This window comes from Podarcis erhardii (genome assembly GCF_964252035.2).
Source record: "Podarcis erhardii genome assembly, chromosome: 11".
Lineage (NCBI taxonomy): Eukaryota > Metazoa > Chordata > Lepidosauria > Squamata > Lacertidae > Podarcis > Podarcis erhardii.
In genome coordinates, this window is record NC_138501.1 from 8882396 (window position 1) to 8904009 (window position 21614).

General features: G+C 44.0%; 1 protein-coding gene and 1 long non-coding RNA gene across 9 annotated transcripts in view; both read right to left on the reverse strand.

Moving 5' to 3' along the window:
* Positions 1 to 245: 245 nt before the first annotated feature.
* Positions 246 to 1533, reverse strand: LOC309352545. Its single transcript, XR_014161357.1, has 2 exons — positions 916 to 1533; positions 246 to 882 (listed from the first exon to the last, which is right to left on the reverse strand). It is a non-coding gene; the product is annotated as an uncharacterized lncRNA (long non-coding RNA).
* Positions 1534 to 6659: 5126 nt separating this feature from the next.
* CDC14B (cell division cycle 14B) overlaps positions 6660 to 21614 on the reverse strand; it is a 52207-nt gene continuing 37252 nt past the window's right edge. For 2 of the 8 annotated variants that reach the window (XM_081881012.1, XM_081881017.1), the window contains exons 10-15: positions 20961 to 21099; positions 17972 to 18125; positions 17690 to 17790; positions 10845 to 10961; positions 7051 to 7107; positions 6660 to 6773 (exon numbers count right to left, since the gene is read on the reverse strand). In XM_081881012.1, the coding sequence (XP_081737138.1) occupies positions 6734 to 6773; positions 7051 to 7107; positions 10845 to 10961; positions 17690 to 17790; positions 17972 to 18125; positions 20961 to 21099 (608 nt within the window). In that variant the 3' untranslated portion in view covers positions 6660 to 6733. Of the gene's footprint in view, positions 6774 to 7050; positions 7108 to 7392; positions 7507 to 10844; positions 10962 to 16285; positions 16431 to 17689; positions 17791 to 17971; positions 18126 to 20960; positions 21100 to 21614 lie in introns of those variants that run through there. The other 6 variants (XR_014161350.1, XR_014161351.1, XM_081881013.1 and 3 more) reach the window with 6 other exon arrangements.

A 21614-nucleotide genomic window follows, 5' to 3' on the forward strand; every position in this document is an offset into this window, starting at 1 on the left:
AATTTAGGTGTGGGTATTTGTGAGTGTTGTACTTGGGCATTCGCTTTGAAATACAGAATCCCTCAAGTAGCCCCAGGTAAAAGTGTTATTCTGTAATGCATGTGAATTTAATTATGGCTCCCTTGCAGCTAAGGCATGGATATAAATTCCTCCAGAGAGAGAGACAGTCTACCAAGAAATCATTTCCCCTTGTATGGAAAGGACCAGTGCCTCCTTATACCAGCACTACACATTGCAGAGCCTGATATAAGCAATATATTTTATTTGTATACAGTTCTCTTATATGTCGGTATTTATATAATCAAATTACACTGGTTTAATAAGAAACACACACTATCAGATCAAATTTCCAAGATAGTATTAATTTACCCTTAAAATACCTTTAGCAAAATAAACTTCCTTTCTTGATTTCTTTAAAAAATATTATTTGCTTTAAAAAAAGATGAGCAGTATTGATTACACCACATATTTGGAACAAATGATCTGTACAAGAGTTTCCAAGGCAATGCATATAAAAACTGTAGGGCAACATATATGGGAAATACAAGTGGCAACTTGGGGGGTGGGGGAAGGCTATGTTTTTGTCCAGTTTTGAAACAGCACAGCTGTTGTCATAGCAGGTTGATGTTTGAGAATGACCTTGCCCTAAGTTGGCAAGTTTGAAAATTGTGCCGCAGTTGCGATAAACCAGGACTGACTTGGAATAATTTCAGGGGTGGCGTTGGTGTGTACGTAGAAGGCAAAGCCAGGAGCTGAAATGGCATTCATTTAATAGCTCTATAAAAGCCCAAACTAATGCAAATGATGCAGAAGAATTGTGAACCCTCTTTAGTTTACAAGCCTGGAAAATGCAGCAAGCCCCACTTCAGACATGAGAAAGGACTGAGAAACACAAGAATATATTTTCCAGCTGACTTACCAGACTGTGTCCCTCAAAGATGGTTTGAGATGCGTAAGACCTGGAACTAGAGTTCTGCAAAAACTACCAAACTTAACATGAAGCAAGAGGTGCCTTAAACTGGAGCAGTGGTTTTCAAGTGGCTGTTGTTGCAATGGTGCTCCCATCATTTATATTTGCGTTATTAAGGAACAGGAAAATTGTGTGTGTGAGAAGTGTGTGTAGTAAAATGTTCAGGGCTTAAGAGAAGTCCTCTCTCCAAAGTTGGGTGGCTAATAGCAAATGCAATTCTGTACACACATGGCAGCAAATACTGCTGAAAACAGTGGGGCTTCTAAGCAAACATGCCTAGGATGGGGCTGTTAATGATTGAGCTTCTCCCTGCAACTTAAAGGTCTTCTAATCTTTATAGGCCAACATTTAAGGTTTTGAGTGTGGGGAGTGGAAGTGTGGTTGAACAAAATTTGGAGAGAAGCCAGCTAGTAAAACAGTAAGTTGTGTGGACTAACAACAGTTGTGGACTGTTAAGTAATCTTTCCTTCTATCAAGCCTAATTTAGTTAAGTGAAGGCTCAAGCAATTCTGTCTTGGGTGTCAACCTCCCAGGATCGGTCTGTCATCTCCCATGGGACATCTTAAGCAAAAGGCTGACATGGACTTGGGTCTACCCCAGTGTTTCCCAACCGGTGTTCCGCGGCACACTAGTGTGCCGCGGGACGTCGGCTGGTGTGCCGTGGGAGGGAGGCGGGCGAGTCGGGCGGCGAGAGGCGGGGCGGCGGCGGCGAGCACACGCGGGGCGGGGAGCGAGCTCCCTCCCACATCCCATCGCCCCGTGCTCCGCGCTGGTGTCCGCAAGCCTTGCGCACCCGGGGGATCTCCCCCCGGGAGCGCAAGGCTTGCGGGCAGCAGCCTGCAGCGCGGAGCACGGGGCGCCCTCCAGAGGACGCCCCGTGCTCCGCGCTGGTGTCCGCAAGCCTTGCGCACCCGGGGGATCCCCGGGAGCGCAAGGCTTGCGGGCGTCAGCTGGCAGCGCGGAGCACGGGGCACCCTTCGGAGGACGCCCCGTGCTCCACGCAGGTGTCCGCAAGCCTTGTGCACCCGGGGGATCTCCCCCCGGGAGCGCAAGGCTTGCGGGCGTCAGCTGGCAGCGCGGAGCACGGGGCGCCCTTCGGAGGCCACCCCGTGCTCCGCGCTGGTGTTGGCAAGTCTTGCGCACCGGGGGATCTCCCCCCGGGAGCGCAAGGCTTGCGGGCAGCAGCTGGCAGCGCGGAGCACGGGGCACCCTTCGGAGGACGCCCCGTGCTCCGCGCTGGTGTTGGCCAGCCTTGCGCACCCGGGGGATCTCCCCCCGGGAGTGCAAGGCTTGCGGGCGGCAGCTGGCAGCGCGGAGCACGGGGCACCCTTCGGAGGACGCCCCGTGCTCCGCGCTGGTGTTGGCCAGCCTTGCGCACCCGGGGGATCTCCCCCCAGGAGTGCAAGGCTTGCGGGCGGCAGCTGGCAGCGCGGAGCATGGGGCGCCCTTCGGAGGACGCCCCGTGCTCCGCGCTCGTGTTGGCAAGCCTTGCGCACCCGGGGGGCGCATGGGGCGCCCTGAAACAGAGGGTTCCCCATGCTGCGGACTGTAGCCTGCCGCCGGACGCGCGGGGCGCCCTGAAGCAGAGCGCCCCTTGCGCCAGGCAGACATGGGCCAGCCCCACAAGCTCGGGGGACAGCGGGGAGGCGCAGCACCGCCATCCCACTGTTCCCCGACCTGGTTTTTTTGGGGGGAAATAAAGGAAAAAAATTTTTCCTTTATTTCCCCCCTCAAAAAAGTAGGTGCGTCCTATGGGACGGAGCGTCCTATGGGACGAAAAATACGGTACTTACTATTTCATAATAAAGTAATTATAAAATACTTTCTTTGTGTTTATTTGATTCCTATTAAAGAGAGTTACTTTATATATAGTCAATATAAAACAAATTCCTTCCAGTAGCACCTTAAAGACCAACTAAGTCAGTTCTTGGTATGAGCTTTCGTGTGCATGCACACTTCTTCAGATACCTGAAGAAGTGTGCATGCACACGAAAGCTCATACCAAGAACTGACTTAGTTGGTCTTTAAGGTGCTACTGGAAGGAATTTGTTTTGTTTTGACTATGGCAGATCAACACGGCTACCTATCTGTAACTGTGTATATAGTCAATATAGGCACAGAGTTAATTTTTTAAACATTTTCTAATGGTGGTGTGCCTCGAGATTTTTTTCATGAAACAAGTGTGCCTTTGCCCAAAAAAGGTTGGGAAACACTGGTCTACCCTACACTGCAAGAAGCTACCAAACAGAACTTATGTTCAGGCCTCCGATAACTGAAATATTGTCACTTGTCTGTTTTTAGTAGTATTTGTATTTTCTACATCGGCTAACCGTAAATTAGTGCAATATTTTCAAAGACAACAGGAGGAACTCTTCTAAGGTTATGTTGTAGAGAGGAATTGCAGTCCCAAACTTCAAGGGAATATTTTGAGTCACTGAAGGAGAAACCCCACTAAGTAAAATGGGGGGGGGGCATTGATTATCTCTTTTGAAGATGAATATCATCCCTATGCCTTTCACAGTCCTGTAAGATCTGAATTTGCCCAAAACAGATTAGCAGACAATCGTTTCTTTTCCCCCAGCAACTCAGAGAATTGACAAGCCAAGGCTATATATCTAGTAGGCTGAGATCTCGGCTAATCTTCATCCCCTGCCTAATGGGATTCAATAGGCTTACATTTTGTAACTCAAAGGTAATTAACATGGAATGACAGAATTGGAAGGGACCCCAAGGCTCATCTAGTCCATGTACTGACCATACCTCTCTGGTAGCAACGCCCATTATAAGGAAAGGCCAGAGTTGCTGTTCTAAAAGCAAATTATATTCCCATGAAGCAACTGGGTTTAGTTTTTTTATATAAAGTAAGTTATGGTTCCATATAAACTACCTTCTCACATCCTAAAATTCAGGCCCCCATGTATGTATATACTGATGTTGAGTATCAGTCCATTTGACACGGATCAGGGGTTGGCAAACTTTTTCAGCAGGGGGCCGGTCCACTGTCCTTCAGACCTTGTGTGGAGCTGGACTATATTTTTTTTGGTGGGGGAATGAACAAATTCCTCTGCCCCACAAATAACCCAGAGATGCATTTTAAATAAAAGCACACATTCTACTCATGTAAAAATACTAGGCAGGCGCCACAAATAACCCAGATATGCATTTTAAATAAAAGGACACATTCTACTCATGCAAAAACACACTGATTCCCAGACCGTCCACGGGCCAGACTGAGAAGGCGATTGGGCTACATCCGGCCCCCGGGCCTTAGTTTGCCTACCCATGTTCAAGATTAACGCGGCACATTTTCTCATTATTTTTAACAGGCTGTATCTATTTGGATCCTCTTTATTTGCCTAGCTCTACTGGACAAGATAAATAAATACCCAATCTGAAATGAGTAGCAGCAGGAGACTAGATCCGCTGGGCAGAAGGTGGTTTGGTCCCATGACTGGCACCAAAGATGGGGATGATGAGAGTTGTAACCCAAGCACTGGAGGGCGACAGAGACATTACAAAGTCCTTATTCATAAATCACTTTTACAGAGTAAGAGGGATGGGGACTGTGGCTCACCTTTTGGTAATTCTAGTATTTGGTACCATGTGCACAGGCTGTGAAACCAAATACAGTGGTGCCTCGCAAGACGAAATTAATCCGTTCCGTGAGGCTCTTCGTATAGCGGTTTTTTCGTCTTGCGAAGCAAGCCCATTGACAGCTTAGTGGATTAGCGCTATTAGCGGTTTAGCGGATCAGCTGTTAAGCGGCTTATCAGCGGATCAGCTGATAAGCGGCTTAGGGCTTAGGAAAAGGGGGGGGAAGGGAAAAAACCCCGCAGGAACTCGCAATACATTTTCGTCTTGCGAAGCAAGCCCATAGGGAAATTCGTTTTGCGAAGCGCCTCCAAAACGGAAAACCCTTTCGTCTAGCGGGTTTTCCGTCTTGCGAGGCGTTCGTCTTGTGGGGCACCACTGTATTGGCTCTATCAGTCCAGCATGATGTAGAAACATCACATTATTTCAAATATATTCCACGCATCAAGTCTGCAGATTCTTAAATGAAAGCTGTTACACCATGGAGAAATTTTGGGGTAACGTGAAGCAACACAGTGATTTAAAGTAAAATGTTGGAAGTTACAGGCCATGAATAAGGGAACCAATTTTACCGAATGTAAAATCCTAAGGCACAAAGCCTTAGGTAAAAAGTAAATCCTAAGGCACAAAGCCTTAAAAAGTAGTAGCAACTGCCCTCGAGTAGATAGGTGTTCTTGTGCCACTTTCTGGCTCCCACAGCAATTTTTCCCTAGGCAGGAAAGAGCAGAGTGGAAGAAAGATGGCATTCCTGGAGCAGGATTGTACCGTGCCTCCTGTCCCTTTAAGATCTAACAAGGTGGCCAATGCAGCTGTCAAAGTGCTATGTCCGATAACAAAGGGCAGAAAGAAGCATCATGGCGCTTTGGCCCCATTCTTCCAACTTTTTAAAGCCACAAATGAAAATTATGATAGCTTAGGATGCTCCAGGTACACTTGGCTCCAGGGCTGCTACTACTGCTTCTCCATTAAAAAGGTAATTTAAAGCTGCAGTGTGTCAAAGAGGCTATTGCAACTCCAGTCAGAGCTCAGTGCTAGAGCCCATGCAATTCTATTCAGAAGGTCCAGGTTCAATCGCTGGCTTCCCCAGGTAGGGCTGGCGTATAGATTCCTGTCTGAACCCCTAGGTGATGCTGTAGGTCAGGCCTGGCCAAACTTGGCCCTCCAGCTGTTTTGGGACTACAACTCCCATCATCCCTAGCTAGCAGGACCAGTGGTCAGGGATGATGGGAATTGTAGTCCCAAAACAGCTGGGGGGCCAGGTTTGGCCATGCCTGCTGTAGGCTGTAGGACATATTGGTGGCCACAGCAGCTCTAAAGGCTTGAAGAGAGACTTCCCTAGCATTGCTTTTATAGACATGAGATGGTGTGTGTAAATATCTGCAAAAAAAAACCCCAAGTTACTAGGAAGCTCTCCTTGCCTCCTGCATTTTGGCCAAAACCAGTAGTGTTAGGATAGTTTTTCTCTACTTGCACAGGAGAACAACTTTCCAAAGTGGCCCTAAAATATGGCACATACAATCTTTACATTTAAATTAGAAGCAGTAAGTAACCCAACAGACAATGGTGTAACTTGGAAGAGAAAAAAATAGAAACCCCCAGAAAACAAAAACATGAAAATAAATCACAATTTGATGGACGCTAGTTTAGTAGTCTGTTACCGCTTTATAAAAATCCTATTAAAATTAGGATAGTCAAACTTGTATGGAGCTGTTTATAAGGGGGGCGGGGGATGAAGTATCACTTCTCTCCACCTAGGGAAGAGAAATTACATTGATAACTTACATTTGTCATTCCAAATAGCTAAAATGCCACAGTCGTGGTGGTGGTTGACAGAAGCTAGATGATTGCCATCACATTTTATATATGAGTGCTGTAAAGAAAAGAAAGCTCTTTTGATAACAAGAGTTATTCAGACCGAAGGCTAAAATTTACACGCTGCTTTTTATATTTGGGAATAATTTCCTAGCATTAAAAGTAAAAATGGTACAGTTTACAGTAATTTAGGGTCCTCACACAAAAAGTTCTCTTCACAAAACTAAAACGTCTTCCAACTAAATATAAAAAATAGACCACTGCTTTTTTTATATATACAAAAAAGTTTCTTCCAATTGTTTTAATTGCAGCAATGTCCTTTTGTTTCCCTTGCATCCTCTTCTTCCACTCTGATTGCTTTTAACGCAACACAGTTCTGGTTCTTGGGTTGGAGGCACTGCTGAAATGATAAAAATGAGGTGTGCAAGATGTCAGATACACATGGCAAAACACAAACCAGTAATTTGAGCATCGCTAGCCAATATAAAACTAAGAAAGCAAACAATATAGGGGCTCGGGGAGGGAAAGAACCACCCACAGACGGCATTTTTGAAAGCGATGCAACATCTGTAGTGAACGAAAGCACAGGCCAAGCAACTCAGATTACAAACAGTGAAGCAGGGAAGGGGGGCAGGGAGAGTTCAGGTCTATAAAGGGATAGCAGTGGAACAAAGTACCATAAGCGCATTTGTTGTAAAGCATCCCTTTTCCTCCTTTCCCTCTGAGGCACCAGACTGTAGGAAAAGTAGAGAAAGAAAAGGTAAAGGGAAAACAGTTCTTTCAAGGACCAGCCAGAGTTTAATGCATGAAGTACGGTCGTTTTATTCAGCTTTCAGTTTAAACAAGAAAGACCAAATGCAACTAATGATATTAAAAGCAGATGGAGATCTTTTAAAACAAAGTGTGTGTGTGTCCCACCCCCTGCCCCCCCCGGCAGTTTTTCATGGTTAAATAGTTAAACTATCCCTGAAAGAAACTAAAAGTATTTCTTACTATTTAATTAATAGTGTAGGACTTACGGCGTATTTGATCCTATTCTTCAAGCGCCTTTTAAAATCCATTCTCTCTCCACTCATCGTGTCAACACAACATCTTGCTCCCTAAACTGCTATCTGTAGCAACATGGGACGACTCTTTCATTTGTAGCAAAGGTTTCCAGACATTTTCAAGAGAAAGAGGGGAGGGAGTTACTTAAGCACTCTTGAAAACTAAGTAGGAGCTTAAGATCCAGGTTGTTTTTCGAACTGGCTGAGGCAATCAGATGCACCCGCTCCGTATAAGCGCTTGTGAACAACCCTGATATAGGAGCACTTCTACATATATGTAAAGTACCGTATTTTTCGCCCTATAAGACACACTTTTCCCCCTCCAAAAATGAAGGGGAAATGTGTGTGCGTCCTATGGGGCGAATGCAGGCTTCAGGAGAGCCGCAGTGCCAGCCCCACAAGGTCGGGGGACAGCGGGGAGGCGGAACGCCGCCAATCCGCTGTCTCCCAATGTGGTTTGGAGGCTGACGGCGGGGAGATGCGTGCTTCTCCCCACAGCCTGCCCCGCAAGCTCCGGGGACAGCGGGGAGGCGCAGCGCGTCCTCCCGCTGTCCCCGGACCTGGTCTGCAGGCAGGCGGTGGTGAGAAGAGTGCTTCTCCCTGCTGCCGGCCCCACAAGCGCCTGGGGGGGGGAATAATTTTTTTTCTCTTTATTTCCCCCCCAAAAAACTTGGTGCGCCCTATGGGCCGGTGCGTCCTATGGGGCGAAAAATACGGTATTTTTCTAACAATGGTTCTTTCCCCTGCAATAGAATTTCTATGCTGTCACGACGCACAAAATGCCTGGTGGTAGCATAGGGTAGGGCATTGAGGGACCTTACACAGAACACCTGCTAAGACTGATAAATGTGGCCTAAGCCTACCTTGCAAGATCTGTCACACAGGTGTGTCTTGCGTATGTACAACAGATCAGTGTCCTTAGAAGTTCAATCTACTGACCAGACCAAGGACTGTGGCACAATGCAGATTATGAGACTGAGGTATGGAAGGAGGCAAGGCTTCCAAAGGAAACAATTATCCAATGCCTAAAATATCCAGTTCATGCAACAATTTAGCCTGTGGGCCCTTAATCTAATGACCCAAGACATCTTGAGCCTTGTGCCTGCATGTTTTGTTCTTGGACCATTTTTTCTCTCCTTGGCACATCACGACTGAAGACTTTCTTGGTTAACCAAACCTATAAGGCAGAATCCTTGTTGCACAGCAGAAATCTGCTCATGTAAGAGACTTCACCTTCTCTTTTCCCCCTGCAGCCTCCCTATTTTCTTCAAAGGGTCCTCAGAGAGAAAGGAGAAGGGAAGGGGTGGCATGTTTGTGTATATGGTTTGTGCATATCTTGTCTTAATAAGGCAAGATGTAATATCTGAATCTGGTCAAGTAAAAAGTGTGGAGATTGAAGGCAGAGATCTATGAGCGTGCAATAGAACGTTAGGGATATTTGAAGACGAAGAAGTTCAGATAAAGGCATACCAAAGAAAATAGTAAGACTGTGCAGAAAGAAGGAGGAAAGATAGCCAGCAGAAAACAGCAAGTTTTGAGAAACTGGTTCATTGTTCATTCTGCTTCAACAAGCTGAGTAAATAGTTAGTGGACTGTGAAAGTAGTGGAAATACGAATAATTTTGAAACAAGCAAATATTAAAAGTAAAAGCAGGAATTGTTTCTGCTGAAGCCATTTAGAAAAATAAGTATTGTCCAGATAAAATTTCATTGACATTGTAAGGCTGGGTGGCTGTTACTGCCGTAAGGTATTTCATTCACTACACAAGAGTAAGACCATGCGCCTTGATAGCACAAAACAATAGTGCTGCAGCAAGTGGATTCAGGTGAAGGGCTAGTAGGAAACAGAAGAAAAGAACAGCTGGAGAAGGGGAATAAAATGCTGGATAGAGGGGATAAAGCTTCTCAACAAAAGGACTCTCAGCAAATACTTCCAAGGAGGAACGTAAATCTTTGCCAAGCCAGGACAACCCTGCTGCCTTGGAACTAGATCGTGTGGTTGGAGGGGGAGGGGGAGCATAGAAACCCAGACTAGCATCTCTACTGCAAGAATACATTTCAAAATGCACCATCAACAACCCAATTTACACCCCCCAAAAATATACAAGCATTTTTTCACACTTTGATGTAATACAATTTCTATTTCCTTCTGTTAAACTAATGGCCAGTCTAATATCAAGTGCTTTGTTATAAAAAAACCCCCTCCAATAGTTCTAAAATTAACAACGGCATAGCTACTTGAGTGTTCTGTTTTGGTTTTGATGATGTGCACTTATGCACCAACAGCCATCATCTTACAAGAAACGTATTCCCCTTCCTTTCTCACACAGGACACAATACCAAAACGGCGCTTGCCATCTACAGTTCTTTTTTTCCTTTTTTTTAAAAAAAAGTAGCACCTGTATGTTTTTCAAATTGGTGACTGATTAATCATGGGCATCTTTTAGTCATTCAAAATATATCTTAAATACACTAATTAAGCAACAAAATCTTGCAATCCTGTATGTCCAAGTCTCTCCCCCCCCCATTGTTTTCTATAAACACCATGCCTCCTGCTCAGTTCTTTAAGGCCTTTGCATCTAAGTAGAGGAGGCATTTATGTAATTTTCATATTCTTATATCTAAGAGACTCTCTCACCCACACAGAAGTCTTGTTTTACAAGGGGAGGCTGATGGTATAAAAACATATTTTACTGATTTACTTCAGCTCACATTCAACCTTCATACGTGGCTTCTGAGGTTGTCACCCATCCAGGCAGTGGCCAGAGTTGGACCTGCTTAGCTTCACAAAGATGGAGGCTTCATGTGCCTTCATGATACATGTTATTCAAAACATCCACATTTAACTCAAGTAGTTCTGTCTTAAATACAGTTTTCCAATACATAGCAAAGGATACTTGGGCCCAGGATGGATGTAACACCAAACCACATTTTAGCTTTATGTGTGTGAGCAGCCGTAGTCCTGGTCTCACATGCTCCCCCTTCCTCTCTCCTCTTACGAGTCATGCCGTAAGGAGATCATCATCAGCATTCACTTCCACTTTTAAACTAACTGGCAAGAGCTTCAATTAGTTTAAACTATAGTTTTAAGTATGCCAGGATCACAGACCACAATTTGACGTGAGCTTATTTGAAAAGGGGACCCCTGCCTCCCAAAAGCTAAATGTAGTTCCTCCCACCCCTCAAATTCAGATACAAAAAGAAACAGGTTAGTTCAAAACTTAAAGAGGATGCTTCTGACCTCATGGCTGTGCTGAAGGAGGGAAGGGGGAATCTGTGAACTCAAAGCTCACTGCTACTTGCACTAAAACTACGGTTCAGTGTTTGTCTGAAAGCAGCATTTAATTCAAGCAGAAGCCTGAATTTTATTTAAAGTTCAGCCTTCATTAATTGACAGTGTCTGCAGGGCAGCACAGTAGTTCTCACCTTTTAAAACTGCCTTTTCTTGCAGTAGACCTGGTTGTTCTTTTCGAATGGCCTGAACTGTCAGAATTGCTAGTTTCAGGCTGTTTACTTTTCTGAACACTGGACTGCAGAATTACCCTGAAAGGAGTAGGAGAAAGAAATTACTTAAAAGTAAACTGAAATGTGTTGTGACGTGGGGTTTGTGATTTCAGCTCTCTTGACATAATATGCTGGAGACAGTTCTCTAGTAACACTTCTTTATTAAAGCAACAAGACTGAGACCTGAGGAGGGGAGAGCTACATTTATAGGGACAGGGAACTAGCTAGAAAGGATACATTTTGGAGGGAACAATATCAGGCAATCACAGTCCTGCCTTTTGGAGGAAACCAATAAGACAGAGGATCCAAATACAGCAGCTTAAATGAACCAATAGTAGCTGTACCCTCTGGAACCAAAAGGCAGTTACTTTACCCTAATGTAAATACAGACAATAATAATACAGATATAAAATCCTTTGACTCAATACACAACACCATGTACATAATGTACGAAGATAAATATGGCATATAGTTTTCTACCTAAAAACGCCTACCTAAGATGCCTAAAGACAGGATTTTGTGGACAACCGTTTTCGATCTTTCCTCATTGAGTGTGTGGTAGTATTCAGATTTATGCTGTTTTAAATCCACTAAAACTTTTCATTCAGACTATTAATACAGCCAACCATTTTGGGCTCAAGTTTTTACTTCCAAAACAGAGAAGCAAAGGCTTTCTTTCTTTCTTTCTTTCTTTCTTTCTTTCTTTCTTTCTTTCTTTCTTTCTTTCTTTCTTGTGCAACAAAAGTGCCTTTATGGAGGACCAAGATCCTACCATACAAACATCTCTGCATTACTCCTGAATGTCCTAGACAAGGCATGGGTGACCACACAATCCAACATATGAACTGATACTAAGAAATATCTAAATATAAAAAAGGAGAAGTGATTGCCTAAGCTTGACCACTGGAGTTTATAACCAAAGAAATTGGTTTTTATACAAACAGAAAAACCATCTGTGAATCCCTACACTGGGGCTCAGAATTTACAAATGAACTCTTTAGTTTTCAAAAAGTTATGTGAACTAACACTTTTTTTAAAAAAAACAACAAGATGATTTCTGCTTTGCTGCTATCATGTTCTCCTAATGTCCTTGTTACAGATAGGTAGCCGTGTTGGTCTGCCATGGTCAAAACAAAATAAAAAAATTCCTTCCAGTAGCACCTTAAAGACCAACTGAGTTAGTTCTAGGTATGAGCTTTCGTGTGCATGCACACTTCTTCAGATACACAGTGTATCTTCAGATACACAGATACACTGTGTATCTGAAGAAGTGTGCATGCACATGAAAGCTCATACCTAGAACTAACTCAGTTGGTCTTTAAGGTGCTACTGGAAGGAATTTTTTTATTTTGTTCCTAATGTCCTTGTTTTGTTTTCATGCTTTCCATAGGCGGTGAAGCAGGAACAAACTTCTCCTTAAATTCCTCCACTTCGCTACCCAGTTATTACTGGAAAGGGGAGAGATTTCATCAGCGTACATTACCCAACTGTATCCCCTCCTCTCCTAGCTGGTGCATGCTCACACAGCATCTTGGATAACCATTTCTAGAGGGTGATGCTTGGGGAGTGCACGTTGGTCCTGTGGAGCCTTCAACATAGGGTTCCTCAAGGTTCAATTTAATCCTCTATGCTATTTAACATCTACACGAAACGGCTGAGTGAGGTTATTATTCAGAGTTTTACGGTACGTTGTCAGCAATGAGCTGATGACACACAACAATTTCTCCTTTACATCTGCAGGTGAAGCAGTGGATGGACAGGACCATTGTCTTGCCTCGGTCACGGACTGAAGCTCAATCCAGGTAAGACCAAGGCATGTTCAGTGGGCGGCTCCCTAGACTTCTGATGGAATTACACTCCCTGGGAAGGAGCGGGTGCATAGCTTGGGGGTAGTCCTGGCTCCTTTGCTTTCGCTGGAGCTCAGGTGGCGTCAGTGGTGTGGAGAAGAAGAAGAAGAAGAAGAAGAAGAAGAAGAAGAAGAAGAGGAGGAGGAGGAGTTTGGATTTGATATCCCGCTTTATCACTACCCGAAGGAGTCTCAAAGTGGCTAACATGCTCCTTTCCCTTCCTCCCCCACAACAAACACTCTGTGAGGTGAGTGGAGCTGAGAGACTTCAGAGAAGTGGGACTGGCCCAAGGTCACCCAGCAGCTCCATGTGGAGGAGCGGAGACGCGAACCCGGTTCACCAGATTACGAGTCCACCACTCTTAACCACTACACCACACTGGAGCACCTTCCATCAGTTTTGGCTGTTGACCCAGCTGCACCTCTATCTGAACAGGGATGACCTAACTTCCGTTGTCTATGTTCTGGTCATCTCTAGGCTGGATCACTGCGATGTGTTATATGTAGGGCTGCCTCTGAGGATGGTTTGGAAACTTCAGCTGGCACAGAATTTGGCATCCAGGGTGCTCACCGGGGCAGGACGGTTTGAGCACATTACGCCAATCCTGGCCTGACGGCGCTGGCTGCCGAATAGTTTCCGGAACCGATTCAAAGTACTGGTTTTAACCTGCAAGGCCTTAAGTGACTCAGGACCACAATGCCTCAAGGACCACCTATTTGAACCACCCTGGACCCTGCAATCATCATCTGAGGCCATTCTTTGTGTGCCTCCTCCACGAGAGGTCCAGGGGGTAGCAACATGAGAACAGGCCTTTTCTGCAGTGGCTCCCAGTTTGTTTTGGGGGATGCTCTCCCCAGGGAGGCTTGTCTGGCACCTTCATTATACCTCTAAGGGCATCAGGTGTTCTCTTCTACCAGGCCTTTGGCTGATTAACAATTCTATGTCCTTTTAAATGTGTTTTGGGGAGGGCGGGTATTATTGGCTTGCTCTTTTTTTTGTTCTTGTTTTTATTACGTATTTTGTGTTTTCATTTGGTACAGTGGTGCCTCGCAAGATGAAATTAATCCGTTCCGTGAGTCCCTTCATCTTGCGGTTTTTTCGTCTTGCGAAGCACGGCCATTAGCGGCTTAGTGGCTATTAGCGGCTTAGAAAAAAGGGGGGAAAGGGGGGGGACTCGCAAGAAGTTTTCGTCTTGCAAAGCAAGCCCATAGGGAAATTCGTCTTGCGAAGCACCTCAAAAGACGGAAAATTCTTTCGTCTCGCGAGTTTTTCGTCTTGTGGGGCACCACTGTATTTTTATAGTGTGAGCCACCCTGAGATCTTCGGATGAAGGGCGGTATACAAATCCAAACAAATAAATCCCATATCTTCATGAAACAAGATTCAGCTCTGATACTGTAGAAGAATTTGCCCCCGTCTGTTCCTGTAAGCAATTAAGTGGGCTGCAATAATAGTTCTGTTCAGTGAAACTTTCCAGGAGGGGCAATGGCTAGGTGACTATGGATTTCTTTATTCTTTAAAAAAAATAAAAAATAAATAGTGCTTATATTACTGATATGCTTTCGGTTTATTTCTATTTATTCCATTCTTAGCCACTTTAGATATGTAAAAAGGCATTCCTGAAAACTTTAAAAGGACAGTAAAAATTCAGGTCAGCTATTAAAAAAACATTTTCCTCCACAAGGGGTATGAACCAGTCATTGAGAGGATAATTAACAGAGTAATCCTAACTTACCTTTACACCAGAATTGGGGAAGAGGGAAAGATCGATCAGCTGGTACAATGGGAGCCATATCCACTGCTCGGCTATTTCATAGTAGCCAGAGCAGGAGGTGGGTGACAACAGATTTCACCCCCCTGCCAGGGGCTGCAATAGGAGGGAATTAACTACGGCCACCCAATGACAGGCATTCACAGTTTCAGTGATTCTGTGGGCAAGTGAGGGAAACAAAGGGTCTATGGTTCTGGTGTATCCATAGCCAGCCCCGATAAGCCCCTTTCTTACCTCCTCCACCCAATATTACTGGTGGAAGGTCTATGCCAGTGGAGATCTAAGTGTCTTCTCACTGGTCCACCTCCATCTCCATCATAGGAGCACTCCCAGGGACAAAGGACTGCTCCATTAAGATGCTAAATCTCTCTTCTACAGCAGTGACCCCTCCCTGTCCCCCCACATTTTGTAAGTGGGTGCATTTCAGATAAGTGACAGGTTCTGCAAGACTGCAACTGTAGTGGCAACTGCAAAGGGAAGAGACAGTTTAATTCCTCACTGTAACTGCATCTTTTGCTTTCTGACACCAATTCATTTCACTGGTTGCAATGCATAGCTCATCGCTTGTATTGTGAGACAAGAAATGTGTCTCAAGTCTCCAGGAGTTAATAAAATGCAAGCTATTCTAAGCACACTAAGGCTGATGTGTATACAGTACAGTGATACACTGCATTTTTTAAACTAAAAATGCAGGATATGCTAATTTCCAGAAACAACACAGAGCAAGACAATGGTCTGCAGTTATAAAGAATGGGAGCTGGAATCTGTATGAAATGGCTAGGAGCTGCTATCAAGGGTTTGGGAGCAAGGGTCTAGCAATATGTGAATGACATCCTACTCTTTCTCTTTATTCCCTGCATTGTAAGGGGTTGGAATAGATTGCCCTGGGAATCACTTTCGGCTGTACAATTCTAAGATTCTATATTTATCAAGTTAAGGAAATCATCTGTGCCTCATTTCTGTAGGTTTAAATTGGAGCATATAACCTATTAAGCTAGTAAGCGTGAGCAGAGTTAAGGACTGAAAGTTGCAATGAAGCACAAGCTGCTCAACACAAGACCTTCTTGTTAAAGATACAGGGAAATGTGAAATATTCCAAAGTATCACTAGGGGGCACAAGGCCTCGTTTCTTAAATCGGCCCAGTGCAATCCAAGACACAACAAACTTTCCTTTTTCATAAACTATTTTACATTTCCATCCTAAATCAGTCAGAAAGGTGGGATTTAAGACTTTCATATGTGAAAAAATACAGAATACCTGCAATCTAGAAAATAGTTTTCCCCTTTTACATTCCTTCACTTACAGCACAATCCTATGCAGCCTTATTCACAGGGATTGCAAGTTTCAGTGTCTGACCTGTACTGCCCTGACAAAGCACTGTCGGCATCTTTTCAAATCCATAATCTGAGAATCAAAATCCAGCACAGATTACTGAGGCAAGGTAGGTATTCAAAACTAGGAGATGAAGAAACCCCAAACGACCTTTCATATGCTGATAGCAAGAGAACACCAGACAAGAAAAGAACACCACCCTGCAAATGCTTGGCAGTTTTCGAAGGGCAATTCTAAAGCACACAAATCACAATCAGTTTTTCTTGTAAAAGCAAGTAGCCCAAGTTACACGATGCCTTGCAAAAAAAGGGGGGAAGGGAAAAAGAAGGAGGCTGTAAAAGCTTGGTGCATGCATTTATGAAGGAGGCGAGAAGGTGAACTTCTGTAAAGAATGTAATAGGGACACACTTACACTATGACTCTGTCAAGGGAGGTCCTGCTGGACCTAGGTTCTTAACCCATCTAGACAGAATAGGAGGTTGGGAAGAAGGGTGCCACACACAATCGACCAGATGACAATGCTACTCAGGACAGACACCAGCATAGCTAGGAGACATCTAAAAAGGGGTGAGGGTGGGGAGGAAGAGATGGATATGAAATCAAAGGGGGGAAATAAGGAACTCTTTTTTTAAAGAAATGAGTGGTACATTTCAGCCAGTTGCAAAAAGGAAAAAAGCTCTATCCGTGTTCTTTGGTGCTGTGGAGGGAAATCCCTTCCCTGTTCAAAGGCCACACTGTATTTTTAGGGAGATTATTTTAGCCTTCGTTTGATTTACAGGGTGAATCTAGGAAGGATTCTGCAAATCACTTTTCACCTAAAATACCCCAAACTCTGTCTTAGCTGGAAATTAACTGGCAGATTTGTCCAAATGCCATTTAAGAATACAATTTAAGAGCCTGCTGCATCAGGGTTCATTTAGTCTAGCATCCTCACAGTGGTAACCAGGTACTTATGGGAAGCTAAAAAGCAGGACCTGAGTGCAATCTCTGCCCTTAAAAACACGCAGGACAAAACCTTGTTCATAATATAGCATACCAATATTAAATGCTCTCTGTGGGAGGGTCCGTCAATTCATAGCTGTCAACGTTCCCCTTTTTTAAAGGGAAATTCCCTTATTCTGAATAGGATTCCTTGCAAGAAAAGGGAAAAGTTGACAGCTATGCATCAATTAGGCTACATCTGCTTCACTAATATTTGGTCTGCCTGATCTAACAGCAACATCAGCATCAAACCATACACACACACACACACACTTCAAACAAAACAGAGAGAGAGAGAGAGAGAGAGATGTGCTGCTTTTCAACATTAAAATTATATTTTAAAAGTATTACATATTTTTTACCCGATATGCTTTTTTTCTAACCATAATGCACATGCAAAGGAATTTCTTTTGGCCAAAAGCCTTCACACTCTCACACACAAACATGGGGAACTGTTCCAGCCGCAGTTTCTCTAAAAGCAGAAAGCAAGAAACTTCTAAGTTATGGGTAGGACAACCAATCCTGAAAGGGCCTTGTTTTGTAGCAGTTTTGTTTTAAAAAATACACTGAAATAATGAAGCTTTTAGGCACTGATGTAATGTTCGGTTTAGTAAGTGTTTTGTGATTTAGCCATTGAGCCTGATATGTTAGGAGATGTGGCAGAGAGGAGAATTTACTGATGATAAGGAACTGAGAAGACTTGGACATCAAGGTGACAGCTAGTGGCAATGAATTAATTGTGTGCAACTTTTAGAGTACCTAAAAACATACTGAAGAAGTCAGTCTTTAAGAAAGAGGCTTTTGCATTTACAGATGCAAAATGTAATTAACTTACGTTAGTGGAACTGAGTTTCCTTTTGACTGCCGTTTACTTTTCAGGGCACGAAGCTTATCTCCTTGCGTAACTGAATGCATTTCTTCTTCATCATCACTGTACTGTAAATAAATGGTAAGTCATTGGAATAATTTATAGTATACTTCAAAGTCTAGAAGCTGAAGCATAAAACTTCATGAATACCAGACCCCCAGTGAACTAATGAACTTTTCACCTAAAGTTGCAATAGATCTCATGAAAACATTTCTAAGATTTACAACAGCACGACGTTCGGGCGATTACCGGTTCAGAATCTTTACTGCTGCCAATCTGACTGTTGGAATCATGAATTGAAATGTCATCTACTCCTGAAAGAATTTTTGTAACAGTGTATTTTGCTGTCTTCCTTAGCTTTGCACGGAGAATATCACCTTCCAACCAAAGTTCTGACTGTTTCCTGTTACGGAGAAAAAATACAGTAGAAATTGCCAATATCAATTTCTGACTACATTTATAAATCCAAATTCATAGGTTAAGCAGAGTCCAGTAGCAGGTGTGCCACCCTCTAAAATGGTACAAAATGGTCTCAATATAGTCATGTAAAATATTTATCACATTGCATCCAACTATGTCCTTCCATTTGCAGAATTGCTTTGACTTAGCAGTGGTTTCCAGTAATTGGAAAATGAGGTTATTTTTGGCAATTCCTCCTCCTCTTCTCTGCAACACCCTCCCCATCAACAAAAAAAGCAATCTGCTCTGGAGGGGTAGTAGAATCTTTGGAACAGCATGGGAAGTAGTGTGGAGGGATACCGGAGGAACAATTAAAAATTGTCTCCCTTACATTAGAGGAGTGGCTCTCAGCTGAATCAAAAGCCCTTTTGTGAACAGATGGATGCAAACCAGAGTTATAATTTTATTTCCACCTTGAAAGTTTTACTGAAAGGCAGGAGACAAACATTTCAGAGAGCTATTGCTGTTGTTTGTTTAAAACAATTAGATGTATTAGTAGATGACAAAGTTGCTTTCAGTCTGCTGGCAGGCTTAATGAGTGCCGAGTGAAGTCTTGCAGTGTACTTGTTTTGTCATACTAATCTGATGCTAAGGCATCAATCAATATCGATATTTTAATCACCACATTTTAGACATTTCATTGCTATGTCTTGTGCATGTTCTTCACCTTAAAAAACAATAATTTCATTTCATTTTTGTATACACTTCAGTAGTAATTCATATACTCAAATTTTATTAAACGGTCACAGACCAGATTGGTTCGTACAGCTAGTCAGCGAAACATAACACCAGAAAAAACAAAGGACAATTTCAATACAGATTAGGCCATAACAACAATTTAAGATTGGACAGCATGAATAAGATTAAGTATTTGCCTTCGCCTGCATGTTGACATTGGAATTCATATATATTGATGTTTCTACCCAATTCTGTACCATAGTCTATAATTTTGAGGTTGAGTTTTCTGTTTTCCTTCCCTTTTCTTTAAGGCTTAGTCCAGGCAGAATGTGTGTGCAACTGTACAGGCTCTGTGATTTCAGCTTCTGTCAGTAATGCACTGATTCAGCTGCTGAATTCTACTGCATACCCTGCAAGTGTCTCAGGGGGGAAAAAGGGACACCCCATTTTTTCTCACGATATAACAGTGGCCCATTTGGGTTGCTGCGATGTTGTGCAATTTCATGGTGCAATTTTTCCCTGAAAAAAACACTTTTGGGGGGCCGCAATATCGCATGGTGCCCCAAAACATGGATTTTGGGGCGGTGTGCCTGAAGAAAGCAGTTTTTGGGGGGCGCTGCGGCACAAAATCACATGAGATCACAGCAACCAAACTGGCTGGTGTGCTCTCACACAAAAAAATGGGAAGATGGTGTCTGTAAAGAAGGCATCCCGGATTTGGGCTTCATAGTGTTGGAAGGTATGCTACTGATGGGAAAGCAAGTCAAAGACACACAGCTCTAACCAGATGCTGGCGATTGTTGGCTGCTTACAGTGGCGTAGCGTGGGGGGTGCAGGGGGGGCCGGCCGCACCGGGCGCAACATCTGGGGTTAGGGGGCGCAAATCCACGGGTTAGGGGGCTCAAATTACTTGCCTTGCCCTGGGTGCTGACAACCCACGCTACGCCACTGGCTGCTTATACTGCAGCTTCTGATTTACGTGTAAAGCAGCTAGCAGCAGACCAAGCCAGCGGCCAGAATTACCAGTGTCTTCAGAAGGCACACTGCCAATCCCTGCTCTCTATGTGGGTAACTGCTGTTTTATGGTCCTAACCTCCTTTAACCTAACACCCCAGAGGACAGGATTACACTTCAAAACGACCTTGACAGATTAGAGAACTGGGCCAAAACAAACAAGATGAATTTTAATAGGGAGAAATGTAAAGTATTGCACTTGGGCAAAAAAAATGAGAGGCACAAATACAAGATGGGTGACACCTGGCTTGAGAGCAGTACATGTGAAAAGGATCTAGGAGTCTTGGTTGACCACAAACCTGACATGAGCCAACAGTGTGACGCGGCAGCTAAAAAAGCCAATGCAATTCTGGGCTGCATCCATAGGAGTATTGCATCTAGATCAAGGGAAGTAATAGTGCCACTGTATTCTGCTCTGGTCAGACCTCACCTGGAGTACTGTGTCCAGTTCTGGGCACCACAGTTCAAGAAGGACACTGACAAACTGGAACGTGTCCAGAGGAGGGCAACCAAAATGGTCAAAGGCCTGGAAACGATGCCTTATGAAGAACGGCTAAGGGAGCTGGGCATGTTTAGCCTGGAGAAGAGGAGGTTAAGGGGTGATATGATAGCCATGTTCAAATATATAAAAGGATGTCACATAGAGGAGGGAGAAAGGTTGTTTTCTGCTGCTCCAGAGAAGCGGACACGGAGCAATGGTTCCAAACTACAAGAAAGAAGATTCCACCTAAACATTAGGAAGAACTTCCTGACAGTAAGAGCTGTTCGACAGTGGAATTTGCTGCCAAGGAGTGTGGTGGAGTCTCCTTCTTTGGAGGTCTTTAAGCAGAGGCTTGACAACCATATGTCAGGAGTGCTCTGATGGTGTTTCCTGCTTGGCAGGGGGTTGGACTTGATGGCCCTTGTGGTCTCTTCCAACTCTATGATTCTATGATCCTATATTTAATATACCAGAAGGCAGAATGGTCATTACCAATTTGTGTGAGGCCAGGTCCCGGTCACAGCATGCAAATAATTAAATAGCTTCAGCACTGATTCAATCTTCTGGGTGGGTGGGTGGGGGGAATGGGTTTAAAGGCTTACTTACTCTAACAGGAAGTGCTGCTGTGCTCCAATCACAGAGCCAGGTCTGCAGATTCTAATCCAGGCAATCGCTTCAGCAGCAGTCATCCTGTAATGCTTCATAATGTAACAGGCTATAAGTGTGCCAGTTCTGCCAAGTCCAGCTGTGTGAAACACAAATAAGCTCGTTCTTTTTTCTGGCTTTTGCAAGCAGATCCTCAGTCAGGCTTTATCATGCTTGTATGCTCCCGCTGCAAACCACAATTTCTTAGGCCAGGCCTTCACAAAAAGGAACCCCAAACACATCAGGCCATGTATTGGGTATGTGTGTGGGGGGGGGGGGGACACACTATATAGCTCAGTTCATACATCACATGCTCTACATGCAAAAGGTCCCAGGTTAAATCTCCAGCATTTCCAGTTAATAGGATCCATCAGGATGCAGATAATGAGGTTGCCCCTTCCAGCCACTGCCAGTCAGAGCAGACAGCCCTGGGCTAGATGCACCAATAGTCAGACTTGCTATGAGGCAGTTACCTATGTTCCTATTCAGGCTTGAGATAATACTCTTTTCTGTAACTGACAGTATCCTCTGCGGTCAGCTCAGAGTGCCCTGTCGATGTATTTTATAAACAAATTTAAACAGCAAATGCTTGAGCAGATCCAAGCCTGGATGAAG